Below are 20,660 nucleotides of genomic sequence, written 5' to 3' on the forward strand. Positions count from 1 at the left end.
CTAAGGGTAAAGTTTTGAGGGTTTGGTGATGATACTACAGAGTCAGGAAGTGAGTCCCATGCATTAGCTACTCGGTTGCTAAAGTCATATTTCCTACATACGAATTTGGAGCGGTTTACTTTGAGTTTGTATCTGTTGTGTGCCCATGTATTGTTGTGGTTGAAGCTGAACTAGCCATTGACAGGAAGGACATTTTAGCAGATGATTTTATGGCCAATGCTTTGGTCATGTTTAAGACGATGTGGTTCTAACATGTTTAAGACGACGCGGGACCCAGGGGAAGAGCCTTCTCTGTGGGGGCCCCGACCCTCTGGAACCAGCTCCCCCCTGAGATTAGGATTGGCCCCACCCTCCTTGCCTTTCGTAAACTCCTTAAGACCCACCTCTGCCGTCAGGCATGGGGGAACTAAAACACCTCCCCCTTGCCCATGTTGTGTTGTTGATTGATTGACTGCGTGCCTGTTTTTTATATATATTGGGATTGTTTTAGGAAATTACTAATTTTAAATTGTAATTAGATTGGTGGGCATTGGATTTTTATTATGTACTGTTTTTTATTATTGTGAGCCGCCCCAAGTTTGCGGAGAGGGGCAGCATATAAATCCAATAAATCTAATCTAATCTAATCTAAGCTTTCTAAGCCTAGGAGGGCTCTTCTCGTGAAGTATTTTTGGACTTTTTCAACTTTTGTTTCTTGTAAATGGTAATGTGAGTCTCACATTAGCGTGGTTGGTCAATCGGCAATCTTTCTGAAGAGATTTATCAGCATTGAAGAGATTTATGGAATTCTAGAAGCTAGGAAATAATACAGCGGGGATTTTAGGCAACTATGCGGGACTATGGATAGAACCGGTGCTGTGGTTGGTTTCCATTCTTGGTTCTTCACAGGTTAAAGACATTGGTTGCCCACATTTTTATTTAACCCCTGGCCATATGCTGTTGAACCCTTCCCAGTTCTGAGTCACAGTCCAGTTCAAGGACACCTGTCCTTTTCACTGTGCAAAGCTGGGTTTCGCTGAGTCAGAGACCAACACACATGAGACATTGTGCCTGGTGCCAGCAAAACTTGTGAGCTGAAAAGAGAATTAAGCTCTTGGGCTCCTTTCATGGCCCACGTAAACTGAGCCTCCCACTGCCGGGCAGTCAGACTGGCATTCGACTCATTTTAATTTGGCCAAAAGTGTTAGCTGCCCACTAAATACAATTACTTAATTATTTGTTCCTTGTGGGATATTGCGGGGGAGGCCCTAGTAAAACAAGTGAAACAAGCAGTGGTCTAATATTAGCAACAGACACAAGACAAGCATTACAACTGAGGACTGATGGAATGACAATCAGTGTGGCTCATTCTGCTTCTAAGTTTAGCCTCTTTAATAAATGAGTAATATCATGGCTGGAATGCCAGAAGACTCTTCCTCCAGTTGCACTGACCCTTTTCTCCATTTGATTTCACACAGCTGCCATCTATCTATAGATCTGTTTACACAAGGGACAGTCTCTGGATTGGTTGTTGACACATTTGATGCCTTCCAAATACTTCTTTGTTCTGTAGCCTATCCTTAATAAACCAATTCTTACTCCTCTTGTGCCCATTTCCTCACTGGTGCATGATAATAATAAAAAACCTTTTTTTTAATCCTTTCGCCTCCTTTCGTTGCTTATGGATAGGATGAGGGCAGGGAAAGAGTAAACAACTTTTTAGTGATACCTTTACAGATGCTTTTATATTGGACAAAATACAGTGTTCCTGTCAAACATGAAGTGGAATGAGTTGGAAGGGTTTGCAGTGCTAGATGAAGGATTACATTAATCCTCTCTACGGAGAGGGGCGGCATACAAATCTAATAAATAAATAAATAATAAATAAATAAAATTTAACTTCTTTGGGGAATTTACTATAATGAAAGAAGTAGATGATCAATAGAAATTACTTGTTTGTTATATTTTTGCAGGTTTTATTATTTATTTTTAATGTATCATATTTATTTGAAAGGAAGGGAAATTGTGATCTCAAGATTTATTTATTTAAATTTATTAACTGCTCAATTTTAGTGGACGATGGTAGCAATGACTCTTGCCTATCCCTCTGCCTATATGTATGTATGTATGTTATATATGTATATTGTGTATATACACATATATACATACACACATACATATATATTTTAGGTAGCATAGAAATGTATTTGCAAGCTTTACAGAAAGAAATAGAAATTTAAAAAAATTAAAAAGAGGATATATGTAAAACTACAAAAACAAAATGAAAAAAAATATAAAAGGGAGAAGCCCTTGTTAACATATGTCACACATCAATAAATGTCAAACAGATTTACATATCTTACCTTAAGGAGAAAATAATAATTAATGGTTGTCTGACATAAATATAATAAATTGGTATCCTACATAAAAATATATTATTTTTCCTATTAGTAGAAAAAAGTACCTTTTCACATATGTCTGTAATCTAATCCTTAATATCAGAAATATTTTTCAGTTTTTGAAAATAATTGTTTAGCTCAGTGTAAACATAACTCCTCCGAAATAGGTAAATACCAGAGTTTCAGGACATAATTAAAGGAAATAATAAAAATCTCCCAGTTAATGTTATACTGTACTTGAATACTTGAAAAAAAAATTTATAATCAGAACCTTCTACTGTAATATCATTAGATTGCCTAATAAAAATAGCTCAGGGTCCCAAAATTAAAATTGACAAGGTAAAGATTTTCATATGTCTTCAACATTATATTGGTGGATTTTATTAACATGTAAGTAAGCATAAGCAATTGCTGGGGACAAACCTGTTTAGCCCATCTAACTTCATGTAAGGAAGAAGCTGAGAAAGATGCTTTTGAGACATAATGCTATTTCTTTGAGTTGCTAAATGATTTTATTTTATTTTATTTTATTGGATTTGTATGCCGCCCCTCTCCGCAGACTCGGGGCGGCTAACAACAGTAGTAAACAGCATATGACAATCCAATATAAACAGTTAAAAACCCCTGTTGTAAAACCAAACATACATACAGACATACCATGCATAAAATTGTAAAGGCCTAGGGGGAAAGAGTATCTCAATTCCCCCATGCCTGGCGTCAGAGGTGGGTTTTAAGAAGCTTACGAAAGGCAAGGAGGGTGGGAGCAATTCTAATCTCTGGGGGGAGTTGGTTCCAGAGGGTCGGGGCCGCCACAGAGAAGGCTCTTCCCCTGGGTCCCGCCAAGCGACATTGTTTAGTTGATGGGACCCGGAGAAGACCCACTCTGTGGGACCTAACTGGTCGCTGGGATTCATGCAGCAGAAGGCGGTCCCTGAGATATGATCAATGAATTCCAGGAGCTTTATTAATTTCTATTTAAAACACATGTTTGAGCTATCAATTATTATCATGCTTCATCACACTTCATAGTACATACAGTGTATAGCCCAAGCCCTAAACACTTCCTTGTATGTGGTGTCTTCAGTACATTTAAACTACTCTCTTGGGATATTCATTATCCAGCTTCAGAGAGAGCAATTTAAGATCACTGAATAGAGCTCTGAACAGAGGAAAGGCTTTCATGTTTATATTCATTAATGAAGTCCACCTGCATGATATCTTTCTTTTCCTCATAGAATAGAAAACCCTGTTTTAGAGAAATTGTACCATTTTACTACTTTTAATGTTATAAACAGGCATTGCTTTCATTCGCTATTCATTCTTTTCTTTTTCTTTTTAATCATGTTTTTTTCCTCCTTTTAATCTAAAAATCATGGGTGATAGGCCTAGTTTTCTTCTGTATATATATATATATATATATATATATATATATATATATATATATATATATATATATATATATATATATATATATATATATACACATACACGAGTGACTGTTGCAGTTTTAATCACCATTGCTGACTAGTCTGTTTACTGGTTTGTATCTTTCTCAGCTTTGACATTACAACAAAGACTTGAAACTATGAATGCATCCTTTTATTTATTATACAGAGCCTCTATTTTTGTCTGAAAAATCCATTCACTTGCATGTTGCCTTGCCTTTAGAAATCATGATCAAATTATGGTCAAATATGAATGTTTATATTTTAATTTTAGCACAACTTTTACAGGAAAGGGGAATAGAGATCATTTTAAAAGCCATGTTAGAATATGCGAGTGAGTGAATAAGTGAGTGGAAGAAAGCATTTATTGTGCTTGTGTAATTTATGGAATATTCCTACAAACAAGATAAAAACCACAATGTGAATGTCTCGATCATGTGACAAACTATATACAAGACTAGTTTCTATAGCCTTTGTGAGCTGATGCTTATTCTGCTGCTTGAAAACAAGTTGATTTCTTTTGTTAAGTTACATGCCTGAAAATGTTTATCAGAAATAACTTTTGAAAAGCCTTTTCCTCCCATTTTACTTTGTATTCAGTTTTGTATGTGTGAGCGTAAATTTCTTAGAAAAGAAATATTTATTATCTAAAAGGTTTCATCCATTCCTACCATTTTGCACATGTTTAAAAACAAATAATGGTTGTCTAATTTTCCCGTCTACCCACTCATCTGTAATCTCTATTGCATACTCATGTTGATTCATGTATCACCTTTCTTTCTTTCTTTCTTTCTTTCCTTCCCATCAGCCTGTTTTACTGTTCATATGCTATCATATGATATCCTCAAATCCAATATAATATTCTAGTTTTAAAAGTTCTATCTATGTATGGGTTGGCTTATTGGTATTTGTAAATGCCTTATTTTATATATAATTATACAGTAGTTCGTCATACGAACTTTTCAAGATACGAACCCAGGGTTCGGAATTTTTTTGCCTCTTCTTACGAACTTTTTTCACCTTGCGAACCTGCCGCCGGGCCGCTGGGATGCCCCACCTCCAGACTTGAGTTCCTCCCATTTTTTCCCACTCTGTCCTGCACCTTTCTCCCCTCTGGATCTCCATGGGTTCCTCCCATTTTTTCCCACCCTGTCCTGCACCTTTCTCCCCTCTGGATCTCCATGGGTTCCTCCCATTTTTTCCCACCCTGTCCTGCACCTTTCTCCCCTCTGGATCTCCATTGGTTCCTCCCGTTTTTTCCCACCCTGTCCTGCACTTTTCTCCCCTCTGGATCTCCATGGGTTCCTCCCGTTTTTTCCCACCCTGTCCTGCACCTTTCTCCCCTCTGGATCTCCATGGGTTCCTCCCGTTTTTTCCCACCCTGTCCTGCACCTTTCTCCCCTCTGGATCTCCATGGGTTCCTCCCGTTTTTTCCCACCCTGTCCTGCACCTTTCTCCCCTCTGGATCTCCATGGGTTCCTCCCGTTTTTTCCCACCCTGTCCTGCACCTTTCTCCCCTCTGGATCTCCATGGGTTCCTCCCTTTTTTCCCACCCTGTCCTGCACCTTTCTCCCCTCTGGATCTCCATGGGTTCCTCCCGTTTTTTCCCACCCTGTCCTGCACCTTTCTCCCCTCTGGATCTCCATGGGTTCCTCCCATTTTTTCCCACCCTGTCCTGCACCTTTCTCTCCTCTGGATCTCCATGGGTTCCTCCCGTTTTTTCCTACCCTGTCCTGCACCTTTCTCCCCTCTGGATCTCCATGGGTTCCTCCCATTTTTTCCCACCCTGTCCTGCACCTTTCTCCCCTCTGGATCTCCATGGGTTCCTCCCGTTTTTTCCTACCCTGTCCTGCACCTTTCTCCCCTCTGGATCACCATGGGTTCCTCCCATTTCTTCCACCCTGTCCAGAGGGGAGAAAGGTGCAGGACAGGGTGGGAAAAAATGGGAGGAACCCATGGAGATCCAGAGGGGAGAAAGGTGCAGGACAGGGTGGGAAAAAACGGGAGGGACTCATGGAGATCAAGAGAGGCTCTTTTCGCCTTGCTTCATTGGGACTGCCACCTCTTGCCACCTCTCGCTGTCCCTCCCCACACTCCGTTCGCCTCAGCTTCGTCTGCCGGCAGCTTTTTTTTTTTAAAGCCTTAATGTTTTGGATTTTCCTAATCGGCTTGCACGCATTATTGGCTTTTCCATTGATTCCTATGGGAAACATTATTTCATCTTACGAACTTTTCACCTTACGAACCTCATCCTGGAACCAATTAAGTTCGTAAGATGAGGTATTACTGTATGTATGTATATGTATATGTATATATGTATATATATATATATATATATATATATATATATATATATATATATATATATATATATATATATATATATATATATATATATGTGAGTAATGAGGCAGCAGCCATCTCGATCACCGGAACATAGAAACTTTAATAAAATCACTTAGCTTTCGTTAGCATGCTGCTAACTTCGTCAGAGTGTTAAAATGCCGTGGGAGACAAATCCATTTATAAAGCATTGCTCAGTCTGCTCATTGCCCGCGTCACAGGGCCACACCCTTCCCTCCCCCCTGCGGTAACTCTGATTGTGGGCTTAATCCTGCTGGCTGCCGGGGGATCTACCACTTTTACTTGTATCTGCTCCCTCCCTCCCTCCCCAGGGGAGGAGGTGGAGCCATGATGCAATGTTTCGGAGGTGTGTGATGTTGCTTTCTCCCCCCCATTATTGTTGTTGCTTTCTATAATGGTACATGTCTGCTCTTGCAATGTTTTTGCCCATGCCCTCGTTTTGGGTCTACACTGTTCTAATCTCCCCTTGTCCCCTGTGTTAGAGATGCATTGTGCCCCTCCCCCTCTACCTCCGTGCTGCTCCAGTGTTTTCCCTTGTTTTCCGCTAGGGGTCACTCTACCCTCATTTATCTGGTTTCTATGTCTGGCCTGGGGAATTCTGTTGACATGCCATCGGCATACCAGGCTTTAAGGCACCAACAACGGCTTAAAGGAGATAGGTCATTAGAATTGGATAAAGCCCCCAACAGAATTCCCCAGGCCAGACATAGAAACCAGATAAATGAGGGTAGAGTGACCCCTAGCGGAAAACAAGGGAAAACACTGGAGCAGCACGGAGGTAGAGGGTGGGGCTGCCACGTCCCAGCGGATTCCATCCCTCTTGCCAGGACAAGAGGATAGTGGTGGCGGCGGCAGTTTCCCTTTCAGAAGCAGCAGCAGTGCTGGGAATGTCATATCCACCCCACCCCCCTACTACCCCCTGCCCCCGAACAAGGATCCGAATGCCGGCAGTAATGGGCAAAAGGGATGAGTTTTGGGCTTGCATACATTATTCGCTTTTCCATTGATTCCTATGGGAAACATTGTTTCATCTTACGAACTTTTCACCTTATGAACATCGTCCAGGAACCAATTAAGTTCGTAAGACGAGGTATTATTGTATTTTATTCTGGAACCAAAAAAACAATATACAGTGAACCCTCGAGTTTCGCGTCCTCAAGCATCGCGAAAGGGCTATTTCGCGAGTTTTCAACCCGGAAGTAAACTCCACCATCTGCGCATGTGTGCCTTTTTTTCTATGGCCACGCATGCGTAGATGGTGGAGTTCCCCAGCTGGGAAGCTGGGCTGCTTCCCTGGGTCTTCCCCCTCTTGCCCCGTAAGACCCCAGCAGCGGCGCGAGCAACGGCGTGGGCGGGCGGGCGGCACGCGCGGGGACACCCCAGCTCCGCTGCCCAGCTGGGCAGCAGAGCTGGGGTTTCCCCAAGCGCGTGCGCGTTGCTGGGGAGCGAAGCCGGGGTTTCTCCAAGCGCGCGCGCATTGCTGGGGCCGCTCCCCAGCTGGGGAGCGGAGCCGGGGTTTCTCCAAGCGCGCGCGCGTTGCTGGGGCCGCTCCCCAGCTGGGGAGCGGATCTGGGGTTTCCCCAAGCGCGCGCGCGTTGCTGGGGCCGCTCCCCAGCTGGGGAGCAGAGCCGGGGTTTCTCCAAGCGCGCGCGCGTTGCTGGGGCCGCTCCCCAGCTGGGGAGCGGAGCCGGGGGTTCTCCAAGCGCGCGCGCGTTGCTGGGGCCGCTCCCCAGCTGGGGAGCGGATCTGGGGTTTCCCCAAGCGCGCGCGCGTTGCTGGGGCCGCTCCCCAGCTGGGGAGCGGATCTGGGGTTTCCCCAAGCGCGCGCGCGTTGCTGGGGCCGCTCCCCAGCTGGGGAGCGGAGCTGGGGTTTCTCCAAGCGCGCGCGCGTTGCTGGGGCCGCTTCCCAGCTGGGGAGCGGATCTGGGGTTTCCCCAAGCGTGCGCGCGTTGCTGGGGCCGCTCCCCAGCTGGGGAGTGGAGCCGGGGTTTCTCCAAGCGCGCGCGCGTTGCTGGGGCCGCTCCCCAGCTGGGGAGCGGAGCTGGGGTTTCTCCAAGCGCGCGCGCGTTGCTGGGGCCGCTCCCCAGCTGGGAAGCGGCCCCAGCAACGCGCGCGCGCTTGGGGAAACCCCAGATCCGCTCCCCAGCTGGGAAGCAGCCCCAGCAATGCGCGCGCGCTTGGGGAAACCCCAGATCCGCTCCCCAGCTGGGAAGCGGCCCCAGCAACGCGCGCGCGCTTGGGGAAACCCCAGATCCGCTCCCCAGCTGGGAAGCGGCCCCAGCAACGCGCGCGCGCTTGGGGAAACCCCAGATCCGCTCCCCAGCTGGGGAGCGGCCCCAGCAACGCGCGCGCTCCCCAGGAAACCCCAGGCGCGAGCAACGGGGTGGGCGGGCGAAGGGCGGGCGGCGGTGGAAGTAAAAACACCATCTGCGCATGCGCAGATGGTGTTTTTACTTCCGCACCGCTACTTCGCGAAAAATCGATCATCGCTTGGGGTCCTGGAACGGAACCCTCGCGATGATCGAGGGTTCACTGTAGTAGAAGACAGTTAGGTAATGCTTGTTTTTGAATAAGAGTAAGCAAGTAGGGACTGAAAATGAATGTTTTAAGATACAGTGAGTTGAAGGGGAGTCTTAAGAAATGTAGAATAACAGACTGATGATTAGAAGTAATAAGTACATATTAGGATGTTGATTCTAGAATGATGGAGGAAAAAATATAATTATGTATATTATTGTATATTTCAAGGTATATGCATTGATATATGTATGAATACGGTGGGAATCTTTTTTTTCAAAAAAAAAAAGATACAGTGAGATGCAAAGGGCAGAATAGAAATTGTACGAGATGATAGGTGCGAAACAGGATGTTGATTTTTGATTGAATAAAAATGTATAAATATGTATGTTATTGACATTTTAAGGTATATGTGTTGACATAAAAATGGAAATTTTAGAGATTTTTTTTTACAAAAAAAGAAAAAGTTTGTATGAGAACTTGCTAAGAAGCAAATTCACAATAAGATTATTACTTGGAGAAGCTTATAAAACCCCAGTCCATTTGAGGACATGCTTAACCAAATCTTTCATCCTAACCGGTGTTACAACTCCAGACATGTGGAATCTGGAACTGTTTGTGCAATAATCCACACTCATTAACCATATTAATATGAATAAAATGTCATGTCAGGTCCCGGGAAATCTGGTGCAATCCTTTCCAGAAAAAGACAAAACAAAACAAAGATTGCGTAAAAGCTAAGGAATCCTGCTACTCAGCTCTCTCCCTTTTCCGTTCCCTGATAATTATGGGCTATGAAAGAATGATGGGAAAGACCTTTTTCACCTACTGACAGTCTGCTAGCAGCCACAGCATCCTAGGATGCTATCACATTTGCATCCAGCTTGTTACTCTTTTTAGGTAACATAGGTTGTTATAATCTTCACATAGGAAAGTTGTACTCCAATGCACTGAGGTGTCACAGCCTTCTGTAGTGTTATATACTGTATGTTGTATCTTGTCATTAGAATTAGTTGATAGTGTCTGAAAAATTTCATCTTCTCCAAGAAGCAGACAGTTTATAGCTATAATTATACCACATATAAGAGATATGCCATGGGCTTTTGACAATCTTTGGAAATTTGATTCAAGATTCAGCATACCAGATCTCATTGGCAATGTTTCCTCCTGTGATTCAGTAAACAAAGCGAGAAAAGTCTTTAGTTTCAGTTCTAAGTAAGTAATTCTTCTCACTCTTCTACTTTCTTGGAACAAATAATAACAGGAATAATAGAATCAACTGTAGTTTGAATTAGAAGCAAGCGCCCAGACATTTTAAAGTAGGTTTTTTTCTCAATTGTGGTCCCAAAGGTACTTTTTCTCAAAAACAAGTGGACTTCCTTGGGGTTTTTGTTTGAAAACATGTTATTTCTCATCCAAGGAGATTATTCAGTTCTGAAGTACTGGGACAAACATTTGGGGCAACCATAACCTGGATGGTTGAGAATCTCTCTAGACTCTCTACTGCTGTAATAAAGTTTCCTGTACTGTAAACTCTTTTGTATTGTTTGTATTTTCTTTTTGTTTGGTGTGTTATATATGCCATTTTGCTTGTAGTCTTTGTTTCTTGTTTTTGTATGGTCTTTTAAATGTAGATAAATTTAATAAAAAATATTTTTTTAAAAAGAAGTAAGGGGTTATTATGCTCCCTGGCATAGTTTATCTCCAGGTAGCTTTTTTATCTCTCCAAAGGGTGGTCATTGTATCATGTGGTCTTCATCAGTGGGTTTTTAGATTCCTCCCTGTTCACAATCACTTGAGCTTAAGCCCAAGATCTCCTGAAAATAGCAAATCTTCAACAGACAATACTGCCTAGATCCTTCTTGGTGTGCCTGCGAATACTGTATATCACCATCTGTCCTTCTCTCATCTTCTCGGGATTCTGCTTGTTTTAAGGGGTCTTACCATAACGAAGTCCTAATGATGATACTTGGTTTGTTTTCTTTTTTCCCCACTTCTCTAAAAGAGAGCAATTTAACTGAACTCCTAGATACTTACTTGGCAGTAAGTGATATTAAATATAATAAGGCTTCTTTCTGAGTTATTATCCACTCTATGGCTTTGTTTTTCTTTTGAAAAAATAAGGAAAGGACAGCTTTAGAAGTTAAGTGTGTAGCTGCTTTGAAATAAATCTTCTGCAAGTATTTATGTATCTGAAAATACTAGATGGCCTCAAAAACAATAACAAATACCTAAGTAGAATATTTTTTCAGTTTATATGATTCTTCTGATCTAAACAGGAACAAATGGATTGTAGACTGGCATTGCTAGCTGTATACGTGCGTGTGTGTGTGTGTGTGTGTGTGTGTGTGTGTGTGTATGGGCAGGTGGAGTGAATGGACCTTGGAGATCTTCTAGTCCAATCTCCTGCTCAGGCAGGAAACTCTATACCACTTTAGACAAATGATTGTCCAGTCTCTTAAAAACTTCCAGTGTTAGAACATCCACAACTTCTGGAAGTAAGATGTTCCACTGATTAATTGTACTGTCGGGAAATTTGTTTAGTTCCAGGTTGCTTTTCTCCTTGATTAGTTTACATCGATTTCTTTTTGTCCTGCCTTCAGGTGCTTTGGAGAATAATAGGTGGGTTCCCACCTATTCTTTGTGGCAATTCCTGAGATATTGCAATGCTACTATCTCATGAATGAAACGTTCTATAGTTTTTAAGGTGATGGAAAGCCATCAGGGAGATCCAGGTTTAAGTCCATTAAGACATGGAAGTTTACTACTAGCCTTGTGCCAACAGGTCTCTCTTTTGGCCCAACTGCCCAGATAACACCCACTCCACTCATGTTGTAGGTGGGGAACATTGTTAATTTACTGTAGCATTTTTGTATCTGATGATCTGCAGCTTAATAAAACATATTCCTTTTAATAAGATGTGTAGGTTGGAAAAGGTGCTACTAGCTTCCTGATTTTTCCTCTCTCTCAAATGCCTTACCCTAAAATGAGTCTTTGTAACTGACAGAAAGTAATGAAATCTTCTGGTTACAATGCATCAGTTAAAGTGGACTGATAAAAAGGATATTCTGATTTTGATCTAGCCTCAGCCATAGAAGCTCGCTACTCCAAAGTACACAGTAATTATACTGGGAGATATTTGGAGGAGGGAGGGTTACAGACACTGACTGACGCTCCTGAAGGAAGCATGGGCTATAAACCAAACAATTTGAGGAAGTAGAAATATATCACCTACTTAAGCAACCTACTTAGTGTATTAAATAAGTAAAATATAACTGCTTTAAGAATGAATAATGACCACAACATATGAAAGTGTTAAGCCTTAAGCAAATTAAGACATTTGGTTTAATGTACTTAATTGTGGGTTGGATTAGTCACTTGCCCCTTTTATGCAAAATGTTTGTGAACATTTCTGCAAAGTCAGTTCTCTCATATACTCATGCCAGATTGAGCACTCTTCATGATATTGTGAAAGCAATTACACAACAAACAGCCTAGACATAGAGAGGCAGAATGTGAATATCTCAGTAGAAACTGAATTATTGTAATACTGGTTTCTTTCATACGTTCCCTCTATATATATGCTAAAGAAAGAGGACAAGTAGGCTTGTTAGCCCTAAACCTTGTAATTTGCTACTTCCAAATATCTGCAAAATAATTATGATCCTTAATTAGACTTCCAGCGAATTAGAGCCCAAGTGAGATTGGTCACATCCTTAGTAGCCATCCAGAATTCCCGCAAAATGGGGTTATGTCAATAGGCTTGCAAATATCAGAGAAATAGAGAATTGTTGAGATGGCTTCATTGTTTGACTCTGAGATAGTATCTATTGTGTGCAGGACATGTGATACAGTAATACATCTTGTAGGAACTCCATTTTTTGTATTGCTGGATATGGGTACTATATCCATCGACATTATTTCCTATTAATATGAAACAAACTAACATTCTAATTAAAACCTTCATCATAACACACAATCAGACAAGCCACTGACGCTTCACCATTTCATATATGCAACATATGTGTCACGTGGATGTAACCAAATCACTGTAGAAGTGCTTGCTTTTCAATATATAATATAGAATGAAAAACATACTGAGTTCTAATAAAAGACCGGAAGTCAGTTAAACACAAACTGGGACACACTGGGCTGCCCTTGAAGAGTATGCAGAAGCTTCAGCTGGTACAAAATGCAGTGGCATGGCCATTGAACAATGCACATCACATTTCTACTCTGTGAGCTACATTGGTTGCCAGTTTGCCTTCAGGTCCAATTCAAGGTATTGGTTTTGATCTTTAAAGCTCTGCCTCCTGGCATGGGGCTGAGCTATCTGAAGGAGAAGCTCTTCCCTGGTTATAATCAGCTCATTCCACTATATATGGGAAAGAAGGCTGCTGTTTTTATCGGCTAAGGGACTACATTTGGTGTGTCCCAAGAGATGTGTCTTGTCTAAGGTGGTGCCCGCCCTATGGAACATTCTTCCTCCCCAAATTAGATTATTCATTTTATTTATTTATTTATTTTGTCCAATACACAATGAGGGTTTTAGTGGGTATACAGTGATCCCCCGGTTATTGCGTCCCCGACCATTGCGAACAGGGTAATTTGTGATTTTTGAACCCGGGAGTCAAAACACCATCTGCGCATGCGTGCCCTTTTTTTCTATGGGCACGCATGCGTAGATGGCGCCGGGCAGATCAGCTGCTGGGCGGCTTCCCTGGGTCTTCCCCCTCTTACTGGCGGGAGGGCGAAGCCCCCACCAGCACCCGCTCGCCTGCCCTTCGCCCTTCGCCCGGGAAGTTCACCAGGAGTCAGCGGAGAACGGCGCGCCTGTTTTAAAACGATCAGAGCCGGCCTGGGGGGGGCTTTCCAGCAACCCCCGAGCCCCCAACCCGGGCTCGGGGGTTGCTGGAAAGCCCCCCCAGGCCGGCTGCGACGTTTTAAAACACGCGCGCCGCTTCGCAGCTGTCTCCTGAAGCCGAACGCTAACTTCCGCGTTCGGCTTCAGGAGACAGCTGCGAAGCAGCGCGGGTGTTTTAAAACGTCGCCGCCGACATGGGGGGCTCGCTAGCACCCCCCCAAACCCGGGTTGGGGGTTCGGGGGGGTGCTAGCGAGCCCCCCATGTTGGCGGCGACATTTTAAAACACCCGCGCCGCTTTCCAATGAGTCCCGAAGACAAATGCGGAAGTTTGACGTTTGTCTTCGGGACTCATTGAAAAGCGGCGCGGGTGTTTTAAAACGTCGCCGCCGACATGGGGGGCTCACTAGCACCCCCCGAACCCCCAACCCGGGTTGGGGGGGTGCTAGCGAGCCCCCCATGTCGGCGGCGACGTTTTAAAACACCCGCGCCGCCCCCAATCTTCGGCTCCTCGCTAGCGCTGCGGAAGTAAAAACACCATCTGCACATGCGCAGATGGTGTTTTTACTTCCGCAGCGCTACTTCGCGAAAACCCGCTCGTTGCGGGGGGTCCTGGAACGGAACCCTCGCAACGATCGGGGGATCACTGTATATCTATATACACATAGTAAAATACATGATGAAGGTTATAGAGGAGATACTCATAGTAAAATATATCTAAGAAATAATAGAAAAGAAGGTATACAGTAGTCCCTCGCTATACCGCGCTTCACCTACTGCGGCTTCACTTCATCGTGGGTTTCTGAGGAAGCCGATCGGCAGATTTAAACTGCCCGCCGAACTCGACCGGCAGGTTTTTCAAAAAAAAAAAAATCTAAAATTGTAAATACTGTATTTAAATACTGTATCTAAAATAAATACTGTGTGGGAAGGGTTTATAAACACTTAAAACAATGAAAACTTACCAAACAATTACAATATAAATACTTAAATAAGTACTATCAGTCGATAAATTCCCCATCGCGGATTTCACCTATCGCGGCCAGGTCTGGAACGTAACACCAGCGATAGGTGAGGGACTAATGTAGTAATAGAACATATCAATGAAATAATAGAAGAAGAGATATAGGGATAGAAGAAAGGTATAGGAGATATAGGAGAGCAATAGGACAGGGGATGGAAGGCACTCTAGTGCACTTGTACTCGCCCCTTACTGACCTCTTAGGAATCTGGATAGGTCAACCGTAGATAATCTAAGGGTAAAGTGTTGGGGGTTTGGGGATGACACTATGGAGTCCGGTAATGAGTTCCATGCTTCGACCACTCAGTTACTGAAGTCATATTTTTTACAGTCAAGCTTGGAGCGGTTAATATTAAGTTTAAATCTGTTGTGTGCTCTTGTGTTGTTGTGGTTGAAGCTGAAGTAGTCGCCGACAGGCAGGACATTGCAGCCTATGATCTTGTGGGCAATACTTAGATCTTGTTTAAGGCGTCTTAGTTCTAAGCTTTCTAGGGCCAGGATTGAAAGTCTAGTCTCGTAGGGTATTCTGTTTCGAGTGGAGGAGTGAAGAGCTCTTCTGGTGAAGTATTTTTGGACTTTTTCAAGGGTGTTAATGTGAGATGCGATATGGGTTCCAAACAGATGAACTGTATTCGAGGATGGCTCCATCCCTTTTAATATCCTGGAAATCCCTCAAGGTTTGCTTCTGAGACCAGGCCTGGGGCTCCCCGCAGAACCAGGGACTAGTCTAGATCAGTGTTCCCCAATCTTTTCATCTTGGTGGGCCAGCAGATGTGGCAAGAGTAGTAGTGGTTAAAAAGGAGAGATGGGATGGTTTTGCCCACGCGTGCATGCAGCTTTCACAAATGCCCACCATTTTGGTGGCCCAGTTTGTAAGGGGGGAAATGTCCAGGTTTTGCTTGACCATTTTTCTTGTTTTGATCTCTTTTATAACTTTTTGTTTCCTTTTACAAATGTGTATATGATGCATTCCCAAATGACACTTGGGTGATTTGAAAATATGTAAATAAGAAAAAGTGGTGGGTTCATTATTAAAATGTCTCTTAAAGGCCTTAGTAAAAAGAAACATTTTGGTTCTATCTCTAAGTTATAATTAGGGTAGGAAAAGCCTCAACCTGGTAATTATTTTCACAAGAAATTAGTACTCTGGTGGAAAAAAGTAGTACTGGCCATCAATGTAAAACTCATCCAGGGCATAACTAGCAAAGGTGCCCCACTGAAGATCTGTGAATCTAAAGTAGATTTTATGGGAGTAGACAGTCCAATAGGCATGAAGAAACTGGACCTGTAATTTGGTTTGGACTGCATTTTCTATAATCATTGATGACAGTGTTGATTGGAGCAGATAGAGCAGGGGTGGGTTCTGGTTTTCTTATCTGCTGGTTCGTTCAAGGATGTGCCAGGGGGGGCGCACACTTTGCTTGCGAATGCATGCACAGTACTTAAAAAACAGATGGCAGTACCTATGGCACCACTGGGAGAACCAGCTCAGGGGCATGGCAGGCCTGGGTCACTGCTGGTTCTAGCAACCCAGGCCAACAAGTTACTACAGGTTCTGTAGAACCGGTCCAAACCGGGAGGAACCCACCTCTGAGATAGTGATATAATCCACTTATTCCCAGTGCGTTCCGCATATTAATTTGTTAAAACAACATAATATATTTGAAAACTACTATTACCTCATTCACTTGGCAGAGAAAGGATTCATGACACTTTAACAGAGGATAGTAGCAGTCCAGCTCTTGAAAAACAAAGAGTTTCATGTGTGTATGCCACAAATTAGTCCATAAGTCTTGAACTGAAATCAGCAGAAGGAATTAATCAAACCTAACCCAAATCTGTTTTCAGTGCAACTTGGCCAAATGTATTTTAATTTGATTAAAGTGAAGATATTAAAAAAAAAACGATTTTCCAAATTATCAAAGTCATATGGATAGAGAAGCCTTTATTTATTTTTAATAATTTTCACAACACATTTTATTCAAATTCTAAATTAGCCCCTATGTTTGGGGGGGGGGGTTTCAGTGTAAAAAAAAAATCAGATTACTTCACGGTTCCAAAATATTTGGCTTACTTGAGTAGTCTGTTTGCCATTGTAGAGTGGGAAAAACCATATTTCACATGCTCTTGTCTAGGCTCGTCAGTGGTCTGTTTAATTTCTCAAACATCTATGGCTTTTTAAAAAAAAAACCAAGAATGTTAAACTGAAACAGGCAAATTTGTATTCTGTTGATCTTTGAACAGGATGCTATGGAGAAAATGGAGAAAATTGGCCAGATTGTGCTGCCAAACCACAAGGATAAAAGGTAATAGGATTTTGCAGTGAGTTTTGTTTGTTAGACAGTTATAAAATTGCATAAAGCTATTTATGCTGGGAAATGAATTTTTATCCATGTTATCTTTGTTCTTAAGTATCCATTTAAAAAAAAACAACTTAGTAACATGTGGCCAAAAAATTGCAACCTGATGTCTAATATGCTTTTAAAAAGATAATAAAACCAAGGTATATGTTATTCTGAATATTGTTTGTTTGTTTGTTTGTTTGTTTGTTTGTTTGATTGATTGATTGATTGATTGTTTGTTTGATTTATTTATTTATTTATTTATTTATTTATTTTTATGCCACCCTTCTCCTTAGACTCAGGGCGGCTTACAACATGTTAGCAGTAGCACTTTTTAACAGAGCCAGCCTATTGCCCCCACAATCCGGGTCCTCATTTTACCCACCTCGGAAGGATGGAAGGCTGAGTCAACCTTGAGCCGGTGATGAGATTTGAACTGCTGATCTACAGTCAGCTTCAGTGGCCCACAGCACTCTTACCTGCTGCCCCACCCTGGCTCAATATATCAGGTGAACAGCACATACTAGAAAAGCCATGTGTATTTTTCCATTCTAATGTGAGGTGGTAATAGAGCTTTATATGGAGTAAAGGAAGCTGGTTCTCTTGCACTTTAATTTAATTCCAGTCACAATTTAAAGTGTTGGTCATTACCTATAAAGCCCTTCATGGCACCGGACCAGGGTATCTACGAGACCGCCTCCTGCCGCACGAATCCCAGCGACCGGTTAGGTCCCACAGAGTGGGCCTTCTCCCGTCAACAAAACAATATCATTTGGCGGGGCCCCTTCTCTGTGGCGGCCCCGACCCTCTGGAACCAACTCCCCCCGGAGATTAGAATTGCCCCCACCCTCCTTGCCTTTCGTAAGCTCCTTAAAACCCACCTCTGCCGTCAGGCATGGGGGAACTGAGATATTTTTTCCCCCTAGGGCTTTACAATTTATGCATGGTATGCGTGTGTGTATGTATGTTTGGTTTTACAAATAAGGGTTTTTTAGCTGTTTTAATATTGCATTTACATGCTGTTTTTATTACTGTTGTGAGCCGCCCTGAGTCTGCGGAGAGGGGCGGCATACAAATCCAATAAATAAATAAAATAAATAAATACATTATTTCACCAGCGTTTAACAATATCTGTGTTGCAGCAAGTAGACAAATTCAGAAAGACAGACAATAAGTAAACAAGTTATTCCCTCTCTGCTCCAAATCTCTATTTTTCATTTTCACTGGAAAATATTGCTGGGATTTACGTATTCATGTGGAGCCACATGAATTACGGCGTATTGGAGTTTGGACTTACCATGTATTGTTTTTTAAAGTGCTTATTGTGAACACATCACCCTCCTTCTTTCTTTTTTCTGCTCCTGGCCCACAAGAGTTAATGGAATATCAGGAGACAACTCTGCTTTGCTATTTGTCTCTTCTTCACTTTCATTTAGTACTGGCTGGCCAAGCCCTGTTCTTCAAATCACTATCTGATATCTATTGATGCTAGAAAAAAAATCTGTCCACTCACATAGAGGTAGTCCTCCACTTACGATCATAACTGGAATCTCACTCATTCACTAAAATGGTCATTAAGTGAGGTACTGTGTGACTGCTTTGTCCCACACCACAATCCCGACTGTCTCAGTTGTGCTTGTACAGTGAACACACAGGTTTATCAAGCAGAGCATTGGGAGAGGGCCCACATCTTCTGGACTTCTGGACTTGTGAGATGTAATAAAGCACAAGCCTCCCACCATACTCAGAAGCCCAAGGCCTTGCTCCACCAAGGAGAACGTTTGCAAGGATGATGGCATTCACTAGCATTTTTCTTTCCAGGATGGGAAATTTCTACTTTTTAAAGTTTTTAGAGGTCTGGGCTTTGCTACACTTCAGCAATGTTAACAGGCTGTGTTTACAAACTGTTTAGAGCTTCTGTCCTCATCATAACTAGTGAAATTAGTAAACCAAAACTTCTGAAGAGAAATCCAGACACTTTCCTTTCTGTGACTTTTTAAATTATTGTTGTTGAGCTCAGATACTTAAGAAGCAGGAGACTGGCAGTGAGACTTCAGCTCTTTATTGGTTATAATTGGCAGGGGTTTAAATACGGAGCCCTTTTGGGGAGGAGCCAATCAGAATTTCTCTGCTCCACTTCCTTGCCGGACTGGAGTGAAAACTTCCCAGCTTCTCAGGACATAACATCCCTTCCCCTTTAGTTCAGTGCCTAAATTAGCATACATAATCATATAAATATGTAGGACGCTCAACTGCTCTAATTGATCTGTGCAGTTGAGTTGGGGCATTGGCTGCGGCTGGAGAGAACATGTTTTCTCTCTGTGTCTCCCTCTCTGAAACCTTCTGGAACAGCTCATCCAACATGTTGGATTCGGCTGAGCTGGACTCCTCGTTGTCACTGCGTGGAGCCTCCGGATCAAAATATAAGTGTACCAGCTCTCAGGAATTAATTGTAGGTGTAGGGAGAACATTGTTGGGGATGGGGGTGAGCCTGTTTCTCAGTTGGCGTTTAATGGTAGTTGGTCCACATGGTGCTGCCAGGTTCTGCCATCCCCCAGGTCTATTAAGTATGATTTTTGGCTTATTATTTCCAGGATTTTCCCAGGTAGCCACAGGAAACCAAAGTTTCTTTCATATTATTATTATTTTTATTATTTATTAGATTTGTATGCCGCCCCTCTCCGTAGACTCGGGGCGGCTCACAACAGCAATAGAACAATTCATAACAAATCTAATAATTTAAAAACATTTTAAAAACCCCATTATTAATCAGACATACATACAAACATACCATACATAAATTGTATAGGCTTGGGGGAGATATCTCAATTCCCCCATGCCTGGCGGCAAAGGTAGGTTTTAAGTAGTTTACGGAAGGCAAGGAGGGTGGGGGCAGTTCTAATCTCCAGGGGGAGCTGGTTCCAGAGAGTCGGGGCCGCCACAGAGAAGGCTCTTCCCCTGGGACCTGCCAAACAACATTGTTTAGTCAACGGTACCTAAATTGTTTACTGAATTGTTTATTTCAAATGTTTTTATATTCACTGTATTGAAACTTTCCTTCTCATTTGAGTAACTTGGGTGTAACCTGTCGAGGACAGACCGGAGTTTCCAGCCCATTAGAAATTCTGCAGGGATTTTCCCTCTGGCTGTACTAAGGGTTATGTGTTGTGCTGTTAAGAGTTTGTCTATGTGGGCCTGCCAATCTCCCAGACTGGTCCTGCCTAAGATCTCCTTGGCGGCCCTAACTGTGCATTTGGCTAGGCCACTGCCCTAGAAATGTTAGAAATGTTTGCCCATGAAATGGGCCTGTGAAATCCATGTGTATGTGTGACCAAGGGGCCCTGGGTTGTTTCCACTTGTAGACAGGGGACCTTGGGGGGGAAAAGCTCTAGATTCCTGGCATGGCATACACCCTGCGACCCAGTCCTCTATGTGTTTGTCCATATAGCCCCATGCCAGTGCCTTCATCTTGACCACCTCGGGTGCCCCTCATTTATAAGACTCATTTATGCCACCAGGCTTGGGGCAATTAGACCTTAGCCCCCTGGCCGACGAATGTTAGGTATGGTTGTTTCTGAATGAGTATGGTTGATTTTTAATATAATTAGGTACAATAAATTTTTTATAGAATATAATTTTTTATTGGCCAAGTGTGATTGGACACACAAGGAATTAGGGATTTTAGACTAGTTTACTTAGTTTTAATCAATCAATCAATCAATCAATCAATC

At 42.7% G+C, this 20,660-nt stretch overlaps 1 protein-coding gene across 8 annotated transcripts in view; it reads left to right on the plus strand.

Moving 5' to 3' along the window:
• Nucleotides 1–20,660, plus strand: part of FGGY (FGGY carbohydrate kinase domain containing) — a 239,001-nt gene that overhangs the window by 214,256 nt on the left and 4,085 nt on the right. For 6 of the 8 annotated variants that reach the window (XM_070746020.1, XM_070746019.1, XM_070746021.1 and 3 more), the window contains one exon: nucleotides 16,832–16,893. The exons of 1 other annotated variant lie outside the window; for it this stretch is intronic. In XM_070746020.1, the coding sequence (XP_070602121.1) occupies nucleotides 16,832–16,893 (62 nt within the window). Of the gene's footprint in view, nucleotides 1–16,831; nucleotides 16,894–20,660 lie in introns of those variants that run through there. One more of the 8 variants, XR_011558588.1, reaches the window with a different exon arrangement.

Source organism: Erythrolamprus reginae, chromosome 3, assembly GCF_031021105.1.
Source record: "Erythrolamprus reginae isolate rEryReg1 chromosome 3, rEryReg1.hap1, whole genome shotgun sequence".
NCBI classification, from domain to species: domain Eukaryota; kingdom Metazoa; phylum Chordata; class Lepidosauria; order Squamata; family Dipsadidae; genus Erythrolamprus; species Erythrolamprus reginae.